The following is a 27,491-nucleotide window of genomic DNA, read 5'->3' on the forward strand; positions in this document are numbered from 1 at the left end:
GCCTTTGCACTTTGGGTTTGATTTTGTAAATACCTTTAATTGCAAGGTTGATAATGCTTGCATACATGCTGCTAAACTAATTAAAATTGATGTAATTAACTCAAATGTTTTTCATCCCCAGATTAACATGTTTTGAACGTTTTTAAGTGAATAGTGTGAAGTAGATATCCAACTTCTTCATTCATTAAAGATTTGTATGCATTCCTTTTCAAAGACAATATGTGAATATCTACCAACCAATCAGAACTTGTGTAAGATCACTCCAAAAAACATTTACAGCTGTTCTTTTTTTGTAGTCTTAAAGACAGGTTGCAGAAAGTGACCCTGGAGAGAGAGAGTTTGGAAACTCAACTAAAAAATGAGAGAGATGAACGTGAACTCTACAAAGTAAGCACTACATTTGATGTTTGTCTAAGAGAATAATCAAAACCATCATAAGTTACCATTAACCAACAAGCTTATAGAGACACAACAGTGTATCAAACAAATCACTATGCTTTAGGTTTTGAATATACTGAGCTTATTAAGGTAGAGGCCTTGGCAGTGATGCAGAATAAAGACTAGTTTAGCCCTTATAAGATAATACAGATTAAATCTTTTTTTTTTTCAAAGCTATTCCCAAGACTATCCTAATACTAAGACATTAGGGCCACTTAATTACAAATGCTAACTAAACATGCTAATCATAAATAATAGAGATGCACTCAGTATATTAAAGCTCTTCATGACATTATTAGTGTAGTTATTATAAGATGATATGTAAAGTTTTATCTACATACTGGTCAAATTCTGCCCAACATCAGTTGTTTCTATGTGGTACTCATGAGTGTAATAGTCGGTCATAATTTAAAATCAACCATTGAGTGTTGACAATAAATTTACTTTTAAATGGAAATAATTAATAGAGTATATCAATCAGTTAATCATTAACATTTTAAATGTGCATGTGTTCCTCACAGTGCACAGTTCAGCGTAGTTTGAACATTGTTTTTTAATCCCTGTGAGTATGTATTTTGCTCTGCTGTCATGTGATTGTGTGTGTAGTCTCATATGCGCAGTGCTGAGCTGGAGAACACTAAGCTGAGTGCCGAGCTGCAGATGCTGAAGGCTGTGGAGCTGAATCGAGAGGTCACTATCTCTCAGTACCAGGAGGAGATACACAGGCTGCGCACAGAGCGAAACATGCAGCATGGAGACTCAGTAAGTCATACAGTGTTGTGAAAAAGTATCTGCTTTCCTGATTTTTTCAAATGTATTCATAATTATATATTTCAAATCATCAAACTACTTTTAGTATTAGACTAATGCTTTTTTAATCTAATTTTTTGGAGGAAAATGTTGTTTAAGCCTTCTTGACCCTATGTGAAAAGTACTTGCCCCTTAGCTACTAAATCAACCAAATAACCAAATTTAATCGACAATGGTGTTCATTTCACTAGCCACACCCAGGCTTGATTACTGTCAGACTTAACATCACTTAAATAGATCCTGTTAAGCAATGCAAAGAAGGCTAGAAGGTCTCAAAAATCAACAGATGATGCCATGTTCTAAAGGCACTGATATTTGTAAAGTGTTACAAAGTCATTGCTAAGGCTCTGGGACTTCAGTGAACCACAGCGAGAACCATTATCCATGAGCAAACGGGCGGCATGGTGGCTAAGTGGGTAGCACTGTCGCCTCACAGCAAGAAGGTCCTGGGTTCGATCCCCAGGTGGGGCGGTCCGGGTCCTTCCTGTGTGGAGTTTGCATGTTCTCCCTGTGTCTGCATGGGTTTACTCCGGGTGCTCCGGTTTCCTCCCACAGTCCAAAGACATGCAAGTGAGGTGAATTGGAGATGCTAAATTGTCCATGACTGTGTTCGATATAACCTTGTGAACTGAATAACCTTGTGTGAAGATAAACTACCGTTTCCTGTCATGAATGTAACCAAAGTGTAAAACATGATGTTAAAATCCTAATAAACAAACAAACAAACCATGAGCAAACATGGAGCAGTGTGGCTGAGCCACCAAAACTTCACCTAGAATGCATCGATGAGTCACCAAGGAGGTCATCTAAGGAACTGTCGGCCTCACTTGTATAAGTTAAGTTCAATGTACAGTACATGATTACACAATGTGAAAAAACACAGTGTGAAAATGGCATCTTTGGGAGAGTTGCAAGGCACAAACCACTGTTGACCAAAAACTAACACAAAGGCTCATCTTGCATTTACTAAAAAACATGTAGATGACCCCCCAGGTCTTTTGGAATAATATTTTGTGGACTGAAGAATCAAAGGTGGAACTTGGAAGACATGGTTCTGGTTACATCTGGCATCATGGTAACTCCATATTCCACCATAAGAATATCATATACAGTCACATAATAGTGGTAGTGTGATGAACTGGGGCTGCTTTCCATCCGCATGACCCAGACCACTTGTCATGATTGACTTTTGATGAACCCTAATTCCTTTATAGAGATTATGATTTACTACAGCTGGTGTATTCTCTGTGCCCCTATGAATAGGGCTAGTTTGACTGTACCTATTTGGATATAACCCCCTAAATGTCACCTTATCCTAAAAGCAAAATTGGCCAGGTGTCAAGATGTAATTCAAAATCCTTTAGAAAAACTGGTTTTGATGTTGCAGAAACACAGGTGACACTGTCCACAGTCAAGCTGGCTTTCTACACCACCAAATGAAACCTGCAGTTCCAAGAGGGGTGTCTATTCTCATTAACACATGGAAATAGACAGCTTTGTTTGCTAATGTTTATACATAATACTCAATTTAACGCGATAAAAAAAAATAGTGCCGTTAACGCAAATTCTATACAGGAAAAATTTACCTATACAGGCAGCGAGTGCCATGTAGAATTACATCACGAAGACCCGCATTGTTATGTTTTGTACTTAACCACGAAATACAAATGACACCAGTTATGTGGAGAACGTGTTGTATTTATTGCTTAATCCACAACTTGGAGCATCACACTTAAACATAACACGCCGTTACCCGCTGGTCACCTGATACACATTATCAGCTCAGTGACGTACAACACAGTGGTAACGTGATACGCAGATCACGTAAATGATACAGTGTATCACAAAAGTGAGTACACCCCTCACATTTCTGCAAATATTTCATTATATCTTTTCATGGGACAACACTATAGACATGAAACTTGGATATAACTTAGAGTAGTCAGTGTACAACTTGTATAGCAGTGTAGATTTACTGTCTTCTGAAAATAACTCAACACACAGCCATTAATGTCTAAATAGCTGGCAACATAAGTGAGTACACCCCACAGTGAACATGTCCAAATTGTGCCCAAATGTGTCGTTGTCCCTCCCTGGTGTCATGTGTCAAGGTCCCAGGTGTAAATGGGGAGCAGGGCTGTTAAATTTGGTGTTTTGGGTACAATTCTCTCATACTGGCCACTGGATATTCAACATGGCACCTCATGGCAAAGAACTCTCTGAGGATGTGAGAAATAGAATTGTTGCTCTCCATAAAGATGGCCTGGGCTATAAGAAGATTGCTAACACCCTGAAACTGAGCTACAGCATGGTGGCCAAGGTCATACAGCGGTTTTCCAGGACAGGTTCCACTCGGAACAGGCTTCGCCAGGGTGGACCAAAGAAGTCGAGTCCACGTGTTCGGCGTCATATCCAGAGGTTGGCTTTAAAAAATAGACACATGAGTGCTGCCAGCATTGCTGCAGAGGTTGAAGACGTGGGAGGTCAGCCTGTCAGTGCTCAGACCATACGCCGCACACTGCATCAACTCGGTCTGCATGGTCGTCATCCCAGAAGGAAGCTGACGCACAAGAAAGCCCGCAAACAGTTTGCTAAAGACAAGCAGTCCAAGAACATGGATTACTGGAATGCCCTGTGGTCTGGCGAGACCAAGATAAACTTGTTTGGCTCAGATGGTGTCCAGCATGTGTGGCGGCGCCCTGGTGAGAAGTACCAAGACAACTGTATCTTCCCTACAGTCAAGCATGGTGGTGGTAGCATCATGGTCTTGGGCTGCATGAGTGTTGCCGGCACTGGGGAGCTGCAGTTCATTGAGGGAAACATGAATTCCAACATGTACTGTGACATTCTGAAACAGAGCATGATCCCCTCCCTTCGAAAACTGGGCCTCATGGCAGTTTTCCAACAGGATAACGACCCCAAACACAACCTCCAAGATGACAACTGCCTTGCTGAGGAAGCTGAAGGTAAAGGTGATGGACTAAACCCAATTGAGCACCTGTGGCGCATCCTCAAGTGGAAGGTGGAGGAGTTCAAGGTGTCTAACATCCACCAGCTCCGTGATGTCATCATGGAGGAGTGGAGGAGGATTCCAGTAGCAACCTGTGCAGCTCTGGTGAATTCCATGCCCAGGAGGGTTAAGGCAGTGCTGGATAATAATGGTGGTCACACAAAATATTGACACTTTGGGCACAATTTGGACATGTTCACTGTGGGGTGTACTCACTTATGTTGCCAGCTATTTAGACATTAATGGCTGTGTGTTGAGTTATTTTCAGAAGACAGTAAATCTACACTGCTATACAAGCTGTACACTGACTACTCTAAGTTATATCCAAGTTTTATTTCTATAGTGTTGTCCCATGAAAAGATATAATAAAATATTTGCAGAAATGTGAGGGGTGTACTCACTTTTGTGATACACTGTATATATCACACGCATGATAATAATAAGCTTTTTTCTCTCTTAATTTTCCCTGACAAGTAAAAAACCAAAATATAGCAACCATAACATTATGAGGAAGAATTTCAAAGATATTCCTTTGCAATACAGTACTTTATCATTTCAAGAATATGATACAGACTGACCAACACTATTAAGCCAAATCAGCATTGAAAATTGACTTTACTTTTAATAGCCTTCTACAATGCTGGTGCTTCTTAAAACTGAATATTTTCTTTTAAACAGATGTGTTATTTACCTGCTATTAAATAATTTTCCAACAAAATCCACCCAATTTGGCGGATAACCGCCCAATCTGGCAACACTGGAACGCGTTATTATTATCGCGTTAACTTCGACAGCCCTAATAAAAACGTATTCTGATATCCAGTTAGCAGCGTAGGGTTTATATAGCAGCAGGTAGAATAAGGTAAGAATAAGGTGCAAACACAATGCAATATTGTGCAAAGATTTAAGTAATATAGTCACTAGTATGAGTTGTCAGAACCCAGGGAACAAGACTGTGTTGATTGTGAATGAGTTTTTGTGTATGTACACCGATCAGCCATAACATTAAAACCACCTCCTTTTTTTAAAAAAACCCCCGATTAATCGCGATTAACTATATGAAATTCTGAGATTAATCGCGATAAAAAATTTGTTATCGTTTGACAGCCCTAATATATATATATACAGTATATACAGTATATCAGCCATAACATTAGAACCTCCTCCTTGTTTCTACACTCACTGTACATTTTATCAGCTCCACTTACCATATAGAAGCACTTTGAAGTGACAATTACTGACTGTAGTCCATCTGTTTCTCTGCATACTTTTTTAGCCTGTTTTCACCCTGTTCTTCAATGTTCAGGACCCCCACAGGACCACCACAGAGTAGGTATTATTTAGGTGGTTGATCATTCTCAGCACTGCAGTGACAATGACATGGTGGTGGTGTGTTAGTGTGTGTTGTGCTGGTATGAGTGGATTAGACACAGCAGCGCTGCTGGAGTTTTTAAATACCGTGTCCACTTACTGTCCACTCTATTAGACACTCCTACCTAGTTGGTCCACCTTGTACATGTAGTCAGAGAAGATCGCTCATCTATTGCTGCTGTTTGAGTTGGTCATCTTCTAGATCTTCATCAGTGGTGATAGGTCGCTGCCCACAGGGCGCTGTTGGCTAGATATTTTTGGTTGGTGGACTATTCTCAGTCCAGCAGAGACAGTGCGGTGTTTAAAAACTCTAGCAGCGCTGCTGTGTCTGATCCACTCATACCAGCACAACACACTAACACACCACCACCATGTCAGTGTCACTGCAGTGCTGAGAATGATCCACCACCCAAATAATACCTGCACTGTGGTGGTCCTGTGGGGGTTCTGACCATTGAAGAACAGCATGAAAGGGGGCTAACAAAGCATGCAGAGAAACAGATGGACTACAGTCAGTAATTGTAGAACTATAAAGTGCTTCTATATGGTGAGTGGAGCTGATAAAACGGACAGTGAGTGTAGAAACAAGGAGGAGGTTTTAATGTTATGGCTGATCAGTGTATATATATATATATATATATATATATACACACACATATATATATATATATATATATATATATATATATATATATATACAGTGTATCACAAAAGTAAGTACACCCCTCACATTTCTGCAAATATTTTATTATATCTTTTCATGGGACAACACTATAGAAATAAAACTTGGATATAACTTAGAGTAGTCAGTGTACAGCTTGTATAGCAGTGTAGATTTACTGTCTTCTGAAAATAACTCAACACACAGCCATTAATGTCTAAATAGCTGGCAACATAAGTGAGTACACCCCACAGTGAACATGTCCAAATTGTGCCCAAAGTGTCAATATTTTGTGTGACCACCATTATTATCCAGCACTGCCTTAACCCTCCTGGGCATGGAATTCACCAGAGCTGCACAGGTTGCTACTGGAATCCTCTTCCACTTCTCCATGATGACATCACGGAGCTGGTGGATGTTAGACACCTTGAACTCCTCCACCTTCCACTTGAGGATGCGCCACAGGTGCTCAATTGGGTTTAGTCCATCACCTTTACCTTCAGCTTCCTCAGCAAGGCAGTTGTCATCTTGGAGGTTGTGTTTGGGGTCGTTATCCTGTTGGAAAACTGCCATGAGGCCCAGTTTTCGAAGGGAGGGGATCATGCTCTGTTTCAGAATGTCACAGTACATGTTGGAATTCATGTTTCCCTCAATGAACTGCAGCTCCCCAGTGCCAGCAACACTCATGCAGCCCAAGACCATGATGCTACCACCACCATGCTTGACTGTAGGCAAGATACAGTTGTCTTGGTACTTCTCACCAGGGCGCCGCCACACATGCTGGACACCATCTGAGCCAAACAAGTTTATCTTGGTCTCGTCAGACCACAGGGCATTCCAGTAATCCATGTTCTTGGACTGCTTGTCTTCAGCAAACTGTTTGCGGGCTTTCTTGTGCGTCAGCTTCCTTCTGGGATGACGACCATGCAGACCGAGTTGATGCAGTGTGCGGCGTATGGTCTGAGCACTGACAGGCTGACCTCCCACATCTTCAACCTCTGCAGCAATGCTGGCAGCACTCATGTGTCTATTTTTTAAAGCCAACCTCTGGATATGACGCCGAACACGTGGACTCAACTTCTTTGGTCGACCCTGGCGAAGCCTGTTCCGAGTGGAACCTGTCCTGGAAAACCGCTGTATGACCTTGGCCACCATGCTGTAGCTCAGTTTCAGGGTGTTAGCAATCTTCTTATAGCCCAGGCCATCTTTGTGGAGAGCAACAATTCTATTTCTCACATCCTCAGAGAGTTCTTTGCCATGAGGTGCCATGTTGAATATCCAGTGGCCAGTATGAGAGAATTGTACCCAAAACACCAAATTTAACAGCCCTGCTCCCCATTTACACCTGGGACCTTGACACATGACACCAGGGAGGGACAACGACACATTTGGGCACAATTTGGACATGTTCACTGTGGGGTGTACTCACTTATGTTGCCAGCTATTTAGACATTAATGGCTGTGTGTTGAGTTATTTTCAGAAGACAGTAAATCTACACTGCTATACAAGTTGTACACTGACTACTCTAAGTTATATCCAAGTTTCATGTCTATAGTGTTGTCCCATGAAAAGATATAATGAAATATTTGCAGAAATGTGAGGGGTGTACTCACTTTTGTGATACACTGTATATATATTATATGTATATATATATATATATATATATATATATACAGTATATACTATATATATATACAGTGTATCACAAAAGTGAGTACACCCCTCACATTTCTGCAAATATTTTATTATATCTTTTCATGGGACAACAGAAACAGTGTATCACAAAAGTGAGTACACCCCTCACATTTCTGCAAATATTTTATTATATCTTTTCATGGGACAACAGAAATGTGAGGGGTGTACTCACTTTTGTGATACACTGTATATATATTATATGTATATATATATATATATATATATATATATATATACAGTATATACTATATATATATACAGTGTATCACAAAAGTGAGTACACCCCTCACATTTCTGCAAATATTTTATTATATCTTTTCATGGGACAACACTATAGACATGAAACTTGGATATAACTTAGAGTAGTCAGTGTACAACTTGTATAGCAGTGTAGATTTACTGTCTTCTGAAAATAACTCAACACACAGCCATTAATGTCTAAATGGCTGGCAACATAAGTGAGTACACCCCACAGTGAACATGTCCAAACTGTGCCTAAAGTGTCAATATTTTGTGTGACCATCATTATTATCACTGCCTTAACCCTCCTGGGCATGGAATTCACCAGAGCTGCACAGGTTGCTACTGGAATCCTCTTCCACTCCTCCATGATGACATCACGGAGCTGGTGGATGTTAGACACCTTAAACTCCTCCACCTTCCACTTGAGGATGCGCCACAGGTGCTCAATTGGGTTTAGTCCATCACCTTTACCTTCAGCTTCCTCAGCAAGGCAGTTGTCATCTTGGAGGTTGTGTTTGGGGTCATTATCCTGTTGGAAAACTGCCATGAGGCCCAGTTTTTGAAGGGAGGGGATCATGCTCTGTTTCAGAATGTCACAGTACATGTTGGAATTCATGTTTCCCTCAATGAACTGCAGCTCCCCAGTGCCAGCAACACTCATGCAGCCCAAGACCATGATGCTACCACCACCATGCTTGACTGTAGGCAAGATACAGTTGTCTTGGTACTTCTCACCAGGGTGCCGCCACACATGCTGGACACCATCTGAGCCAAACAAGTTTATCTTGGTCTCGTCAGACCACAGGGCATTCCAGTAATCCATGTTCTTGGACTGCTTGTCTTCAGCAAACTGTTTGCTGGCTTTCTTGTGCGTCAGCTTCCTTCTGGGATGACGACCATGCAGACCGAGTTGATGCAGTGTGCGGCGTATGGTCTGAGCACTGACAGGCTGACCTCCCACGTCTTCAACCTCTGTAGCAATGCTGGCAGCACTCATGTGTCTATTTTTTAAAGCCAACCTCTGGATATGACGCCGAACACGTGGACTCAACTTCTTTGGTCGACCCTGGCGAAGCCTGTTCCGAGTGGAACCTGTCCTGGAAAACCGCTGTATGACCTTGGGCACCATGCTGTAGCTCAGTTTCAGGGTGTTAGCAATCTTCTTATAGCCCAGGCCATCTTTGTGGAGAGCAACAATTCTATTTCTCACATCCTCAGAGAGTTCTTTGCCATGAGGTGCCATGTTGAATATCCAGTGGCCAGTATGAGAGAATTGTACCCAAAACACCAAATTTAACAGCCCTGCTCCCCATTTACACCTGGGACCTTGACACATGACACCAGGGAGGGACAACGACACATTTGGGCACAATTTGGACATGTTCACTGTGGGGTGTACTCACTTATGTTGCCAGCTATTTAGACATTAATGGCTGTGTGTTGAGTTATTTTCAGAAGACAGTAAATCTACACTGCTATACAAGCTGTACACTGACTACTCTAAGTTATATCCAAGTTTCATGTCTATAGTGTTGTCCCATGAAAAGATATAATGAAATATTTGCAGAAATGTGAGGGGTGTACTCACTTTCGTGATACACTGTATATATATATATATATTTATATACATATAATATATATATATATATATATATATATATATATATATATACATATAACATATATACAGTGTATCACAAAAGTAAGTACACCCCTCACATTTCTGCAGATATTTAAGTATATCTTTTCATGGGACAACACTGACAAAATGACACTTTGACACAATGAAAAGTAGTCTGTGTGCAGCTTATATAACAGTGTAAATTTATTATTCCCTCAAAATAACTCAATATACAGCCATTAATGTCTAAACCACCTGCAACAAAAGTGAGTACACCCCTAAGAGACTGCACCCCTAAATGTCCAAATTGAGCACTGCTTGTCATTTTCCCTCCAAAATGTCATGTGATTTGTTAGTGTTACTAGGTCTCAGGTGTGCATAGGGAGCAGGTGTGTTCAATTTAGTAGTACAGCTCTCACACTCTCTCATACTGGTCACTGAAAGTTCCAACATGGCACCTCATGGCAAAGAACTCTCTGAGGATCTTAAAAGACGAATTGTTGCGCTACATGAAGATGGCCAAGGCTACAAGAAGATTGCCAACACCCTGAAACTGAGCTGCAGCACAGTGGCCAAGATCATCCAGCGTTTTAAAAGAGCAGGGTCCACTCAGAACAGACCTCGCGTTGGTCATCCAAAGAAGCTGAGTGCACGTGCTCAGCGTCACATCCAACTGCTGTCTTTGAAAGATAGGCGCAGGAGTGCTGTCAGCATTGCTGCAGAGATTGAAAAGGTGGGGGGTCAGCCTGTCAGTGCTCAGACCATACGCCGCACACTACATCAAATTGGTCTGCATGGCTGTCACCCCAGAAGGAAGCCTCTTCTGAAGTCTCTACACAAGAAAGCCCGCAAACAGTTTGCTGAAGACATGTCAAAAAAGGACATGGATTACTGGAACCATGTCCTATGGTCTGATGAGACCAAGATTAATTTGTTTGGTTCAGATGGTCTCAAGCATGTGTGGCGGCAATCAGGTGAGGAGTACAAAGATAAGTGTGTCATGCCTACAGTCAAGCATGGTGGTGGGAATGCCATGGTCTGGGGCTGCATGAGTGCAGCAGGTGTTGGGGAGTTACATTTCATTGAGGGACACATGAACTCCAATATGTACTGTGAAATACTGAAGCAGAGCATGATCCCCTCCCTCCGGAAACTGGGTCGCAGGGCAGTGTTCCAGCATGATAATGACCCCAAACACACCTCTAAGACGACCACTGCTTTATTGAAGAGGCTGAGGGTAAAGGTGATGGACTGGCCAAGCATGTCTCCAGACCTAAACCCAATAGAACATCTTTGGGGCATCCTCAAGCGGAAGGTGGAGGAGCACAAAGTCTCGAATATCCGCCAGCTCCGTGATGTCGTCATGGAGGAGTGGAAAAGCATTCCAGTGGCAACCTGTGAAGCTCTGGTAAACTCCATGCCCAGCAGAGTTAAGGCAGTTTTGGGAAATAATGGTGGCCACACAAAATATTGACACTTCAGGAACTTTCACTAAGGGGTGTACTCACTTTTGTTGCCGGTGGTTTAGACATTAATGGCTGTACATTGAGTTATTTTGAGGGAAGAATAAATTTACACTGTTATATAAGCTGCACACAGACTACTTTTCATTGTGTCAAAGTGTCATTTTGTCAGTGTTGTCCCATGAAAAGATATACTTAAATATCTGCAGAAATGTGAGGGGTGTACTCACTTTTGTGATACACTGTATATATATATATATATATATATATATATATATATATATATATATATATATATATATACATACACATATATACACAAACTTAATTTAATCCCTCAGATTCTCAACAGTCTGGCTTCTCTGTGCACCACACATTTTCTGAGAGACAGGTCTGAGCATCTGCATTTTCTTATTACGTAGACATACTGTTGTAACTTGCAGACTGTGGCTTGGCATTGTCTTGCTGAAATGAGCAGGGAAGTTCTTGAAAATTTGTTTAGTTTGCAAAATATGTCACTACAAAATGTGTATGTACCCTTCAGTTTAATTGCCTTAACAGATGTGCAAGTTGCTCTATGCTATTGGCACCAAACACCCGTTTACCACGCAGGCAGGCGTTGGCTTTTGTTGTGTTGATAACAGTCTGTGTGTATATTTTTGAGCCAGCAGAATTTATCTTATTTTTTGAAAAGCACCCAATATTAAGTCTTAGAACAGTTTCATAAATCTTTGAACTTCCAAGACTGTCTTCACATACAGTGTATCACAAAAGTGAGTACACCCCTCACATTTCTGCAGATATTTAAGTATATCTTTTCATGGGACAACACTGACAAAATGACACTTTGACACAATGAAAAGTAGTCTGTGTGCAGCTTATATAACAGTGTAAATTTATTCTTACCTCAAAATAACTCAATATACAGCCATTAATGTCTAAACAGCCGGCAACAAAAGTGAGTACACCCCTAAGAGACTACACCCCTAAATGTCCAAATTGAGCACTGCTTGTCATTTTCCCTCCAAAATGTCATGTGATTTGTTAGTGTTACTAGGTCTCAGGTGTGCATAGGGAGCAGGTGTGTTCAATTTAGTAGTACAGCTCTCAAACTCTCTCATACTGGTCACTGAAAGTTCCAACATGGCACCTCATGGCAAAAAACTCTCTGAGGATCTTAAAAGACGAATTGTTGTGCTACATGAAGATGGCCAAGGCTACAAGAAGATTGCCAACACCCTGAAACTGAGCTGCAGCACAGTGGCCAAGATCATCCAGCGTTTTAAAAGAGCAGGGTCCACTCAAAACAGACCTCGCGTTGGTTGTCCAAAGAAGCTGAGTGCACGTGCTCAGCATCACATCCAACTGCTGTCTTTGAAAGATAGGCGCAAGAGTGCTGTCAGCATTGCTGCAGAGATTGAAAAGGTGGGGGGTCAGCCTGTCAGTGCTCAGACCATACGCCGCACACTACATCAAATTGGTCTGCATGGCTATCACCCCAGAAGGAAGCCTCTTCTGAAGTCTCTACACAAAAAAGCCCGCAAACAGTTTGCTGAAGACATGTCAACAAAGGACATGGATTACTGGAACCATGTCCTATGGTCTGATGAGACCAAGATTAATTTATTTGGTTCAGATGGTCTCAAGCATGTGTGGCGGCAATCAGGTGAGGAGTACAAAGATAAGTGTGTCATGCCTACAGTCAAGCATGGTGGTGGGAATGCCATGGTCTGGGGCTGCATGAGTGCAGCAGGTGTTGGGGAGTTACATTTCATTGAGGGACACATGAACTCCGATATGTACTGTGAAATACTGAAGCAGAGCATGATCCCCTCCCTCCGGAAACTGGGTCGCAGGGCAGTGTTCCAGCATGATAATGACCCCAAACACACCTCTAAGACGACCACTGCTTTATTGAAGAGGCTGAGGGTAAAGGTGATGGACTGGCCAAGCATGTCTCCAGACCTAAACCCAATAGAACATCTTTGGGGCATCCTCAAGCGGAAGGTGGAGGAGCGCAAAGTCTCGAATATCCGCCAGCTCCGTGATGTCGTCATGGAGGAGTGGAAAAGCATTCCAGTGGCAACCTGTGAAGCTCTGGTAAACTCCATGCCCAGGAGAGTTAAGGCAGTTCTGGGAAATAATGGTGGCCACACAAAATATTGACACTTCAGGAACTTTCACTAAGGGGTGTACTCACTTTTGTTGCCGGTGGTTTAGACATTAATGGCTGTATATTGAGTTATTTTGAGGGAAGAATAAATTTACACTGTTATATAAGCTGCACACAGACTACTTTTCATTGTGTCAAAGTGTCATTTTGTCAGTGTTGTCCCATGAAAAGATATACTTAAATATCTGCAGAAATGTGAGGGGTGTACTCACTTTTGTGATACACTGTACATGTGTCTTACAAACTTATGTAAACTTAAATTAGTGCTTGGAACAGAAGACCCAGATACTGAGAGTGCACGCCTAGTTTTTGCATTCCTGTTTGCTTTCATAGTGCCATATGAATGACTGCAGTGTGTTTACCTGCAGAATGTGTTGGGGAAGTTGCATGAAGTGAAGGAGCAGCTGAAGACCGCTCGCCAACAAGCAGCCATTCTTGATTCTGATCTCCGTGCAGAGTCCGGTGGGCACGAGCTTACCAAGGCAGAGTTTCAGGGTGTCCGTGAAGAGGTCGAAACCCTGAGGGCTAGCTTAGCTGATGCCCAGAAGCAGTGCAGTGACACCCAAAGCCAGCTACAAGTGCTGCAGAGCCAAAAATCACTGGAAATGGTAAACAGAATAAGAAAACACCACATGAATTGAGACTGGAAGGTAAATCGCTAGTAGACAGCTGTGCCAAGCAAGCGGTGGAATAAATAATACAAACCCGAAACATTCCCAGTACTTCTATGGGCATATTGCATTAAGACCAATAGGGAAATATAGTTACATAATATGGCAAAGGTTATGTGGACACAGGACCATAAGCATATTAGACATTCGATTTTCAGACCATGGTTATTAATATGGTTGCTTGCCCACCCCACCCCCGTTCTGCAGCTATTTTTAGAGTGTATCTGTTAAAATTTGGCCACTGAGCATTGTACTTTCCCTGCACCAAACTACAGACCTTGCTTTATGGTAATGTTGAAACAGGAAAAAGCCTTCCCCAAACAGTGGCCACAGTTGGAAGCATCAATAAACATAATGTATTTAAATAGCAGTGTGGCTAAACCCTGAATTGTTACTGAACTCAATAATTAGAATGGACAGGTCGCCAGTCCATCACAGGGCAGACACACACACTCACACAGGGCAATTTATCCTGACTGTGGTCGGAAACTGGAGCTCCCGGAGGAAACCCACATGGACATGGGGAGAACATGCAAACTCCACAAAGAATGGACCCAGATTGTACCACCTAGAACTTGAACTCAAGACCTTTGATTCACCTCAATTCTCTGAGTCGCCGTGTCGCCCAGTCTTAAAACTTGTTAGGCTTTAATGTTTTGTGCTTATTTGTTTCACAAGCCTTTCATTCGAATTAAGAATAGTTGGCTATGTACAGTTTCAGGTAGTATTACATTCTCTGATTCTTAAAACCTTGTGCTTACACTCTTTATTCACAGGCATTCCTTTGACAACAAAAATAAATAAATAAAGCTAATTGATGCTTACAATGCAGGAAAATGCTATAAAAAGGTGCACTGTGCTTTTTTGCGCAAACATAATCTGCATAGAAAAGTAATCGGAAAGAAAACCTACTTGTCTTAAAAAAAATGTAAAAAGTGAACTCTTTGCTCACAAGAACCAATTTTATGCATCAATCCAGAAGTATGGCAAGTCTGCAGCGCAAACTAGAAATAATACTAGAACAGGTGGCGGTTAGTGGTTAAGGTACTGGACTAGTAAACAGAAAGTTGCCGGTTCAAGCCCCGCCACCACCAAGTTGCCACTGTTGGGTCCCTGAGCAAGGCCCTTAACCCTCAATTGCTCATCGTGTTCCGCTCATTGTGTAAGTCGCTTTGGATAAAAGCGTCTGCAAAATGCTGAAAATGTAAATGTTATCTACAACAGGCCAGATATCTGCAACACTGAGAATACTAGGCCCAACAGTGACTGAAGGGATATCTGGGGAAGTAGATGTATGTTTAAAGTTCTCATCTACCCATATACCCAACTTCAGCCTACATCCCCTGTGCAATCTTCACTTTACAGCAGTCCTGGGTCATCTCCTGGGCCTTCCTCTGCACAGTCCAGTCAAATGGCTTCACCTGATCAACAGGACATCATGGCCAAGCAGCTTTTATTGGCAGAGTTTCAGCTAACCAATGCCATCTATTTCTATTAAATGTCATTGCCTTTTATACGGCCCTGTGAACAAGCATTTAATTAATTTCATTTAGATGTGTACATCAACAAATGATCTCATGTACTTCAATAACATTACATTATTTTTCAAGTAAATAAAAGGATTTAAACATTGAAATACAACACTGCAAATTTTTACAGTCAAAATTGTTTTATAGTTAAGAAGTACGTAGTGAGTTACGAATGGGTCAGACTACTTGTAATTTATGAACGATTTTAAGTACTTTATTTATGAAGGGTTTTGGGAAACACTCATAAGTTTAAGAATGTTCTCAAGTACGAGGTTACGAAGTACTTGGCTTTACGAACGTTTTGGAAACGCACCACAGAACAAACCATGCAAATTCACTACACTACAAATTCATTGTATTTCCCATAATGATTCAGCATCTTTCCAAAGGTTTGAGCAGCTAATACTTTTAGTCAGAGCCTTTCAGTATTCCACACCGTAAAATGGACATTGGTAAATATTTAATAGGAAGTCAATAATGCATTAGATGGAGTATTAATAGCCCATAACTATATGTTTTAACTATAGACATTTATATGACATATAAAAATATGTCATATGTCGACAGTGCCATATAAAAATAGAAACAGTTTAAGGTAACTGCACACAGTTCTCATAGTTTTAGAGAACCCCATATGTATGTCAGAGGAAGAAATATGGATGCAGTTTTGGCAAATGGTGGCACAAAACTAAATATATTTAGACAGTTTCTGTTTTGTTTGTTCAAGAAGATGCACATAAACAATATTAATGTCATTGATTAAAGAGTTCTTTAGTGTTAATTTCACTATGTCTGAAGGGATGGTCAAACAACCTAGCAATTGGGAGGTGCATATATCACTGCACTCTCAGTGTCAGTCCTAAGCCTGGATTAAAAAATAAGTATGGTTGCATCAGGAAGAGCATTAAGCTTTAAAAAACTGTGTCAAGTCAGGTATGCAGACCAGAATGATCTGCTGTGGTGACACTTAAATATGGAAGCACCTGAAAAAATATTTCGTTCAGGCATGCATTAGAGGCTTAGCCACTTTCATCATCCCTGTGTTGGCTCTTGTTGATTTGAGCATACCCAGCCTTCCAAGCCATTTATGCTAGACTACTGATTGGAATTGGCATCTGCAATGACTGCATTGGCATTGGATGTAATGTCCATAAACTAAGCATTGGATTTATTTCTATTACTAAAAGATCTCACTGTCAACTCATGGATTTTGTAGTTGTAATACATGTGGGATCTGTTTTTGGCATTTTTGTTTAATCATTAAGGCCCTAGAAATGCTTATCAGGGCTTTAAGCTTTGGAGAGCTGACAGTAGAGAGAGCTACTGGAAGGAAGGCTTAGATCCTTCCATGCTTCAGAGGTGTACAGAACAACATGAGGTTTCCCATGAGAACAGTCAACTGTCAGCTCTTGTATTCCATCGCCTGGGAATATATCCCATGTTGTTTGAATGCTGTGCCAGCTTTTGCATGGCCATTTCCATCCTTCTTCCCTCACGTTGGGATCCACATCACAGCAGTCTTTGGAATCCTGTGGTTTCTCGTGTATAATATGGCCTGTCAGATTGAACTTCCGTTCTGATTTGATGTATTGATTGCACAATTAGGATTATTAAAACACTACCTTTGTTGGAACAAATAGAATCATATAGTCTTATCTGCTAAAGTCTTACTGATCGTCCAATTCACATTTTCTTGCGCATCTCCAAAGGCAAAGAATGCTGCCTAGATGTGTATACTTCTCCCACATCTTTCAGTTCCAGCTGTGCAGTGGTGATTCGGTTTGCTCCATTGACAATGCTTATATGCATAACTTTGCTGTGACAAAATATCATCTGCAGTGTCAAAATCCCTGTGGGATAACTTCATACAAAGAAATTCTCATGTTGGTTTCTGCCATTGCTTTTTTCAATATAAAGTTTAAAGCTACCAGGATTTAAAGAAGGAGCTGTTTCCCATGCCTGTCCTTGGGCAGCCACTTAAATTTAGGAAGTACTCGAGTACTCACAGTATGGTACTTTCTCCCTAATTGGTGTGTTTATTAATATTGCCTTTTTTGTATAAAGACCCACCCACTCACACATAGTCCGGCCCCCACACTGCAGATATGGTGGCAAATAAGTATCTGCTGCAGGCATTGGCAATTATGCCCGCTAGATGGCGCCCAGCCGGCCAGTTGCAATGACGAGTTTCGAACCGAGGAGTTCAGAATCTCTGTGCTGGTGTGCTAGCGGAATATCCCGCTGCGCCACCTGGGTGCAATATTGCCTGTATTAAAGCTTTATGAACTATTACACCTTTTGGTATGCCTCCATGCCCCTGTATGAAAGCTGACATTTCGCTCAGACCCACTATAAAGACTAAATAAAATGTATTTAACAGATTTAACAGAATAAACCTGGATCTTATTATACATGCTGCACATCACACATGCCTCCTACATTTTTACCTTATACAGTCAATGCACATATGCACCTTATCTACTACCTATCTATTTTTTTATTTAAGGTCTGTCAGTGCACTGCAACTTCATTGCACACTTCATCTGATACTCATTGTCACTGCTGTATTGTTTATAGTATGGTCTATGTTTATATCTAGTCTTTCTTTTTCTATTATTTAATTAGATGTATATACTGTATGTTGACACCTGCACCAAGAGAAATCCCTTGGCGAGTAATAAAGATTCTGATTCTGATTCTGATTAACAGGACAGGACGGGTGCACTCTCAGAGCTGGAAGCTGAGCTGCAGAAAGAGGTGGATGAGCTGAAGCTGAGGCTGCAGATGGCTGCTGAGCACTACAAGGAGAAATACAGAGAGTGCCAACGCCTGCGCAGACAAGTCACCAAACTCAAACAGCAGCAAGAAACCCAGCAGGGGGTGAGTGAAAACTACAGCGCCATCTAGTGCCACTCCCCAACTGTGTCGCTTGCATTTTGGTGTACATTTATACGTTAACTCCAATTATGAAAACATCATGGTTATCTGGGGATTTCAGTCATTTCTGCAGCTGATTAAAATATTTACAGGTTTTATAGAGGGTTGTCTAAAAATATGACAGAAATATAATTTGATGTCTGATCTCCAAGTAGGTTCCAGGCTGCAGTTAAGAACTTCTGCTCTAATGCTACAGTCACAAGAACATTTTTGGCACTGTAAGCATGGTTGTGTGTATTATTGTTCATACATCACTAATGCTTCCTTTTCACTGCATGGTAACTTACAGTACAATATGATAAGCATCCAAACTCAGAACTATCTGTACTGTACTTTATGTGCTATTGTCTGTTTTCAATTACCCAAGGCTACTCAGGCTATTTAGACACTAAGAGCAAATATGCCATGGTAACTGTACATAATAGCTGTAGCAACAACAGGATGATTTTAGGTTTGCCTTTCTGCAGTTGTAGGGGTGTTTAATTTTCTGCAGCTGTTTTTTTAATGAGTAACCTGTTTGTGTTTAAAATATGCTGCTTGTATCGTCTCACTTTAGTGGCTTCCCACCTTCTTTGCGTAATTCTGAGGTGTGGATGTGGACATTTATGCTTTTTCAGTCTTAAAATCATTTTTGAGGCAAGGCCCGAGTCAAGAAAACCTGGGTTGCAATTAATGGATTAATTCATCTCAAACTTGTTCAGTTAGGTTGAGGACAGGGCTCTATTCCGGCTGTGTTCTGGAGTGTGGCTAAAACACCTGATGTCAGTAATTATTTAGGGTGTCCACTTACTTTTGGCCAGAGCGTGAACCTGCATCTCAAACTTGATACACTTTACAGAGCTCTTGAAAGGCACTTGTTTAATATAATACATTTTCTAGTAGGTCTTTAAAACAGTTTATGGTTTATACATGAATTAATTCATTTGATTTTCTTTAATATATTGTAGTGGTCTTAGAATCCTGTCTAGAAACCTAGAAATTCCAGGCACAAGGTGGAAATAAGCCTTGGACAGGGCACTACTACCCTGGACAACACTTGACTTTACTTGACTTTTCCTCTGGGATTAATAAAGTAATCCATCCATCCATCCATCCATCCATCCATCCATCCATCCATCCATCCATCCATCCATCCATCCATCCATCCATCCATCCATCCATCCATCCATCCATCTATCTATCTATCTATCTATCTATCTATCTATCTATCTATCTATCTATCCATCCATCTATCTATCTATCTTTGGTTAGATAAAAGGAATTCAGATGAGACCCTGCTACTACGCCAAACATCATGCTGACAGTGTTTAAATCGATCTCAGGTTCTCAGGACCCTGGAGCTGTCACACACATGTTACTTCTGCACCATTGTGTTTTATAATTTTGAGACTAAATTTAAGTTCAAACACCCCATTTTTATTTTGGGTAATTTTAGTATTGCGCTACAGATCTAACTAACTGTTGTATTGGTATGTTGATTTATCTAAAGCAAATACCACTGTAATTTCATTTAGAAGTAGAAAATTGTGACATTAGTCATTTGAATGACTAATGTGAGCAACCATGTTTTCTTACCCTGATGTTTGAAATCCAGAGTCAGGAACTTGCAAGTGCAACATTATCAAGAATAAATGGACATATGCTTTGTGAAGTTTGGGTGGTCACAAAATTCAATGTAGTCATAGAAGTTGATGTTTGTACAGCAACCTTGTTACACCAAAACAGCATTTATAAAAGAGTCTCAATCTGGCAATCTAGTCTAGTCAAAAATAGATGCACCTCTGCCAGACTGGCTTCCTCTCTGAAAAAAGATAAAAAGAAGAGGAGGCAAAAGGTGATGCCTTAAAACACGCTGCCAAAGAAACACTTTAGTGCAACACTGGAGTGGCTGAAAATTAAGACAATAGATGTAATTGAGTTCTGATCAATTGGCTGTGCAGATTTCATTTGCTAACCAGCCTGGCTGAACATCAAGGATGTAAATATTATGTAATGTCTTCACTTGGTATTATGTTTACAACTGGCCTTGCATTTAAAAGTCACAGTTGGCCATGCCTGAGGGAGGACAGGTTAGATTGGTTCCATAAGGGACATAGCATGTCTCTTCATATGCAGTACGGCTCTTGTGAGAATCCAGTGATGGCTGGTCTGAAAGAATCAGCCGTGCATACTTTATGGAAAACAAATTTCAAGTCTCATTTTTGCAAATTTCAAGTTGTAACATTTGTGTAAAAAAGCACTAAGTAGAATTGTTTTAGGCAATGCTCTTAATAGTATTTAAATTAGTAACACAAGAGGTGGTGTACTAATTTATCATATATTTAGATCAGTAATGTGTAGATTGGGACATAGTTGATGATGCTTGTAAGTGGCTTTCTGGTATGCCTGGCTTAAGAACAGAATGAAGAACAAGTTGTTTATGTTGAGAAACATGCTTACATTTGCTCCAAGATAAAACATTTTGCATATCTGTGCAGCATGTAAGACCAGTTTTTGGTGCTGCATCTTGTTGTGGCTCAGCTGTTGAATATTCTTTGTTAATGTGGTTTTTGCAGGAGTCCAGTCAGAATGATGCCTCTACAGAGACCAGTCAGGTGCCCAGTACACCGGATGCAGAGTCACCTGGTACAAGAATGCACACTCCAACACACACAACATATGAATTCTGAGTCTGCAGTTATAGCCATGACTGCATTGTGGTTTGATACTGGTGGACTCACTCATGTTTTGCAGAAATGAAACCTGAGATGCGGGAGTATGCTGAGGGGGGTATGAAAGGGGAAATGCAGGAGGAAGCAAAAACAGATGGGAGTGAGGAAGTGCAGGAGGAAGGAGTGGAGTCTAGCATGTCAATGGAGGTGGAGCTTGCCCAGATGGAGGAGAGGTGGAGAGAGCAGTGCACCATTAATGACAACCTGAAACTACTGCTCGCCAATGAGGAGCAACAGTTTAAAGTAGATTGCAGACACACACACACACAAACATGCTTTTTTTATAGTGTCAATGATGTCTCAGTTAGTGAAATGACAACTTAGAGGTAGTACGTAATTTTACAAAAACTATGTGTATATATACTAATATATATTTTTAATTTTATATCCTTGGGTTTAGTGACTTTCGTTGCAACTGTTCTTTTTCTGAACTTAATGATTCAGACTTTAAAAAAAAACTAAACAGTTTTGTCCTAAACAGTTGACTGGGGAGTTTCTAAAAATATGACTTCACTGACTCAAAAATGTACAGTATATTGCCAAAAGTATTCACTCACCCATCCAAATAATTGAACTCAGGTGTTCCAATCACTTCCATGGTGTATAAAACCGAGCACCTAGGCATGCAGACTGCTTCTACAAACATTTGTGAAAGAATGGGTCGCTCTAGGATGCCACCTGTGCAACAAGCCCAGTCATGAAATTTCATCACTACTAAATATTCCACAGTCAACTGTCAGTGGTATTATAACAAAGTGGAAGCGATTGGGAACGACAGCAACTCAGCCACAAAGTGGTAGCCATATAAAATGACAGAGCGGGGTCAGCGGATGCTGAGGCGTATAGTGCACAGAAATCGCCAACTTTCTGCAGAATCAATTGCTACAGACCTCCAAACTCCATGTGGCCTTCAGATTAGCTCAAGAACAGTGCGTAGAGAGCTTCATGGAATGGGTTTCCATGGCCGAGCAGCTGCATCCAAGTCTTACATCACCAAGCGCAATGCAAAGTGTCAGATGCAGTGGTGTAAAGCGCACCACCACTGGACTCTAGAGCAGTGGAGACGTGTTCTCTGGAGTGACGAATCACGCTTCTCTGTCTGGCAATCCGATGCACGAGTCTGGGTTTGGCGGTTGCCAGGAGAACGGTACTTGTCTGACTGCATTGTACCAAGTGTAAAGTTTGGTGGAGGGGGGATTATGGTGTGGGGTTGTTTTTCAGGAGTTGGGCTTGGCCCCTTAGTTCCAGTGAAAGGAACTCTTAATGCTTCAGCATATCAAGAGATTTTGTACAATTTCATGCTTCCATCTTTGTGGGAACAGTTTGGGGATGGCCCCCTCCTGTTCCAACATGACTGCGCACCAGTGTACAAAGCAAGGTCCATAAAGACATGGATGAGCGAGTTTGGTGTGGAAGAGCTTGACTGGCCTGCACCTCAACCCGATAGAACACCTTTGGGATGAATTAGAGTAGAGACTGTGAGCCAGGCCTTCTCGTACAACATCAGTGTCTGACCTCACAAATGCGCTTCTGGAAGAATGGTCAAAAATTCCCATAAACACACTCCTAAACCTTGTGAAAAGCCTTCCCAGAAGAGTCGAAGCTGTTATAGCTGCAAAGGGTGGGCCGACATCATATTAAATCCTATGGATCAAGAATGGGAGGTCACTCAAGTTCATATGTGTGTGAAGACAGACGAGCGAATACTTTTGGCAGTATACTGTATACACGGCACATCTAATATTTACCTAATGACACAATATGAAACAGTTTCGATGTTTTTCCTCCTATAATCTGACCTATAATCTGTACAATTTAAAACAATTGAATGTGGTAGCTTAAATATACACACCTTTAATACAACCCCTGGCAAAAATTAAGGAATCACCACTCTTGGAAGATGTTCTGTCAATTGTTTAATTTTGTAGAAAAAAAATAAATCACAGACATGCCCCAAAACTATCATTTCTCAAACTGTCAACCCTCTGGCATTAAGAAACATTAAAAAAAGAAACAAATATAATAGTTGTGGTCAGTCACAATTGCTTTTTTTTAGATGAAGTAGAGGAAAAAAATATGGAATCACTCAAATCTGAGGAAAAAATTATGGAATCATTAGAAAACACTGCACCATTATTACTTTGTTGCACCACCTCTGGCTATTATAATGGTTTAAACTCTCTGAGGCATGGAGTTAACTAATGACAAACAGTATTCTTCATCAATCTGCCTTCAACTGTCTCTTGCTGTTGCCAGATCAGCTTTGCAGGTTGGAACCTTGTCATTGACCATTTTCTTCAATTTCCACCAGAGATTTTCAAATGGATTGAGATCCGGACTATTTGCAGGCCATGCCATTGACATTATATGTTTTCTTGAAGGAAAGTTTTCACGTCCTTTGCCCTATGGCAAGATGCATTATCATCTTGAAAAATGAAGTCATCATCACCAAACATCCTTTCAACTGATGGAATAAGAAAAGCATCCAAAATTTCAATGTGGACTTTGGCATTTATTGAAGACCATCTCCCCTGTGCCTTTACCCGACATGCAGGCCCATATCATCAACAACTGTGGAAATTAACATGTTTTCTTTAGGCAGTTATCTTCATAAATTTCATTGGACAGACACCAAACAAAAGTTCCAGCATCATCACCTTGCCCAATGCAGATTCGCGATTCATCACTGAAGATCACTTTTATCCAGTCACCCACAGTCCACGATTGCTTTTCTTTAGCCTACTTTAACCTTGTTCTTTTCTTTTTAGGTGTTAATGATGGCTTTTGTTTGGCTTTTCTGTATGTAAATCCCATTTCTTTTAGGTGATTTCTTACAGTTCAGTCACAGACGTTGACTCCACTTTCCGGCCACTTGTTTCTCATTTGTTTTGTTGTGCATTTTCTGTTTTCAAGACATATTGCTTTAAGTTTTCTATCTTGATGCTTTGATGTCTTACTTGGTCTACCAGTATGCTTCCCTTTTACAACCTTCCCATTTTGTTTGTACTTGGTCCAGATTTTAAACACAGCTTACTGGGAACAACCAACATCTTTTGCGACATTCCACAATGATTTATCTTCTCGAAGGAGTTTTATAATCCTCTCATTTGTTTCAACTGACATATCTTGTGTTGGAACCATGATTCATGACAATCTGCTTTGTGCAACAGCTCTCCGAGGTGTGAGCACTCTTTTTAAACTGAAGAATAATTAGCAAATCTAATCTGCTGCAGATGTTTTGTTTTTAAACTGCAAATTACAGAGTGATTCCATAATTTTTTCCTCAGATTTGAGTGATTCCATATTTTTTTTCTCTACTTAATCTAAAAAAAGCAATTGTGACTGACCACAACTATTATATTTGTTTCTTTTTTTTATTGTTTCTTAATGCCAGAAGGTTGACATTTTGAAAAATGATAGTTTTGTGGCATGTCTGTGATTTTTTTTTTTTCTACAAAATTAAACAATTGACAGAACATCTTCCAAGAGTGGTGATTCCATAATTTTTGCCAGGGGTTGTATAATACTTTGTTAGAGCACCTTTTGATTTTATGACAGCATTCAGTCTTTTGGGGTAGAGTTGGCACTTACACTTACACAACTTACACAAACAGTATCAGTGGCAGCCAAAGTAAAACCAGCTCACATGTAGTACACAACCAGTACATGCCAGACATTCCTGTCACTCCTTTGTCATTGCTGTAGGCCTCTTGGCAGCCTCCTGAACCAGTTTTCTTTTAGTCTTTTAATCAGTTTCGAAGAAATGTCCAGTTCTGTATTCATTGTGTTCCATGGTACATGTATAGCCTTGGAAAATGTTTGTACTCTTTTTCTTACTGATACCTTGAGAGACTCTCAACAATGAGGTAACTGATACTTTGTAAGCTTTTTGCAAACCAAGACTTTTGCTGTTAAATTAAGTCAATATCAGGAAAATGCTGCTACTACTGACTACCATTTAAGATGAGCACAGAGACACCCCCAATTATAGGAGGGTGTGCACATTTATGCAACCACATTATTTTAGTTTTTTCCCCTTTCTATAATTGTACATATTGTAAGTCAAAGAGGGAAATAAATCTGCCAAACAAATCAGACCAAGATCATTTATTTATTACAAAAACCTGGTATTTACTACTTTTTATACCCACTAGATGCTGGGTTGCCCTGGGGTCGTGTTGTTTGACTCATCACGATATCACATGTCTGTGAGATGTCCGGGTGTGTGTAAGAAATCATAAAGCACAGGGTTGACTAAGTGGAGACTACGTCGTAAAGCGCTGCCCTTGTCTGAGTATTTAGACAAAGTGGAAGGCACCATCAAAGTCAATGGCGTTCTTTTATTTTCAGCCTCTTTAAACACACACAGTAACACACAGACATGCACACTATGCTTTATGAGTGTTTACTGCAGGCCAGATAGAAGAAACCCGACTTGACCCATTTCATCAGTGATCTAAACTTAAACCCAAACACAAACAGCCATAACTTAGAGAGAGACAGACCGACAGGGACTAGTGGACAGTAAATTGAGGCATGTAGTCTTTTACTCTTTTCGGACGAGAGCACAAAAGTCATGTAAACAGAACTAGGCAGTTAGAATTACCTTATAGATCACTGTGAGTCACTTTCATCTACCAGAACACAATCAGTCAACTTTATTTATATGACGCTTTTTACAATAGACATTGTCTCAAAGCAACTTTACAGAATCCAGGACCAACAGACCAAAACCCCTGTTGAGCAAGCTGAGGGCGACAGTGGCAAGGAAAAACTCTCTTAAAATTACAGGAAGAAACCTTGAGAGTAACCAGACTCAGCAGAGACCCATCCTTCTTGGGTGGCCCAATAATTTAAGAGAATAATTTAAATAAATAGGATTTACACATCATACAAACACAAATTAAAATGAAGTAAAAAATTTATAACTAGCAAAAATAATTGGAGTTATTATTCAGTCCAGTCTGTGATAAAGTCTGTAGTGAGTTCTTGACATTCTTGGGGCAAACATGCCAGGTTTCCGTCACATCTAGCAGGAGCAGCATTGTTGGCACGGCAGTCTCGACTTCATTTCTTAACCTCGGGTGGGTAAACAGGTTTCCATCAGAACCACCTCTGGGTATGTAGTTAAAAATGTAAAATGTGAATTTATTAAGATGTCAATTTTGCAGAGAGTAGCTTTAGACTCCGGCACCCCTAATTATTACAGCATAACTAAAAAGGGAGAGCGAGCAGGTAACAAGGTCATGAAGGCTTTCACAGGACATCAGCGCCCACCTCCCCCACTGCCATCGCTTCCTAGTGTCTTCATAAAAACTTTATTAAACCATTATTCTGATATACACTGATCAGCCATAACATTAAAACTACCTCCTTGTTTCTACGCTCACTGTCCAATTTATCAGCTTCACTGACCATATCGAAGCACTTTGTAGTTCTACAATTACTGACTGTAGTCCATCTGTTTCTCTGCATGCTTTGTTAGCCCCCTTTCATGCTGTCCTTCAATGGTCAGGACTCTCCCAGGGCCACCACAGAGCAGGTATTATTTAGGTGGTGGATCATTCTCAGCACTGCAGTGACAATGACATGGTGGTGGTGTGTTAGTGTGTGTTGTGCTGATATGAGTGGATCAGACACAGCAGCGCTGACGGAGTTTTTAAACACCTCACTGTCACTGCTGGTATAGTCCACCAACCAAAAATATCCAGCCAACAGTGCTCTGTGGGCAGCGTCCTGTGACCATTGATGAAGGTCTAGAAGATGACCAACTCAAACAGCAGCAATAGATGAGCGATCGTCTCTGACTTTACATCTACAAGGTGTAGATGTAAACTAGAAGTGTTTAATAGAGTGAACAGTGAGTGGACATGGTATTTAAAAACTCCAGCAACACTACTGTGTCATATCCATTCATTCCAGAACACACACTAACACACCACCACCATGTCAGTGTCACTGCAGTGCTGAGAATTACCCCCTGTGGGGGTCCTGACCATTGAAGATCAGGGTGAAAGCAGGTTAAAAAAAAAGTATGTAGAGAAACAGATGGACTACAGTCAGTAATTGTAGAACTACAAAGTGCTCCTATATGGTAAGTGGAGCTGATAAAATGTACAGTGAGTGTAGAAACAAGGAGGTGGTTTTAATGTTATGG

The 27,491-nt window shown here is 40.7% G+C and overlaps 1 protein-coding gene across 3 annotated transcripts in view; it reads left to right on the forward strand.

Moving 5' to 3' along the window:
• The window catches only part of tax1bp1a (Tax1 (human T-cell leukemia virus type I) binding protein 1a), an 85,494-nt gene that overhangs the window by 44,778 nt on the left and 13,225 nt on the right, over nt 1-27,491 (forward strand). For 2 of the 3 annotated variants that reach the window (XM_063011806.1, XM_063011813.1), the window contains exons 7-12: nt 297-387; nt 1,045-1,200; nt 13,855-14,094; nt 18,396-18,566; nt 21,179-21,248; nt 21,357-21,577. In XM_063011806.1, coding sequence (XP_062867876.1) covers nt 297-387; nt 1,045-1,200; nt 13,855-14,094; nt 18,396-18,566; nt 21,179-21,248; nt 21,357-21,577 — 949 coding nt within the window. The remainder of the gene's footprint in view (nt 1-296; nt 388-1,044; nt 1,201-13,854; nt 14,095-18,395; nt 18,567-21,178; nt 21,249-21,356; nt 21,578-27,491) is intronic. The other variant, XM_063011821.1, reaches the window with a different exon arrangement.

The sequence above is a fragment of the Trichomycterus rosablanca genome, chromosome 2 (assembly GCF_030014385.1).
Source record: "Trichomycterus rosablanca isolate fTriRos1 chromosome 2, fTriRos1.hap1, whole genome shotgun sequence".
NCBI classification, from domain to species: domain Eukaryota; kingdom Metazoa; phylum Chordata; class Actinopteri; order Siluriformes; family Trichomycteridae; genus Trichomycterus; species Trichomycterus rosablanca.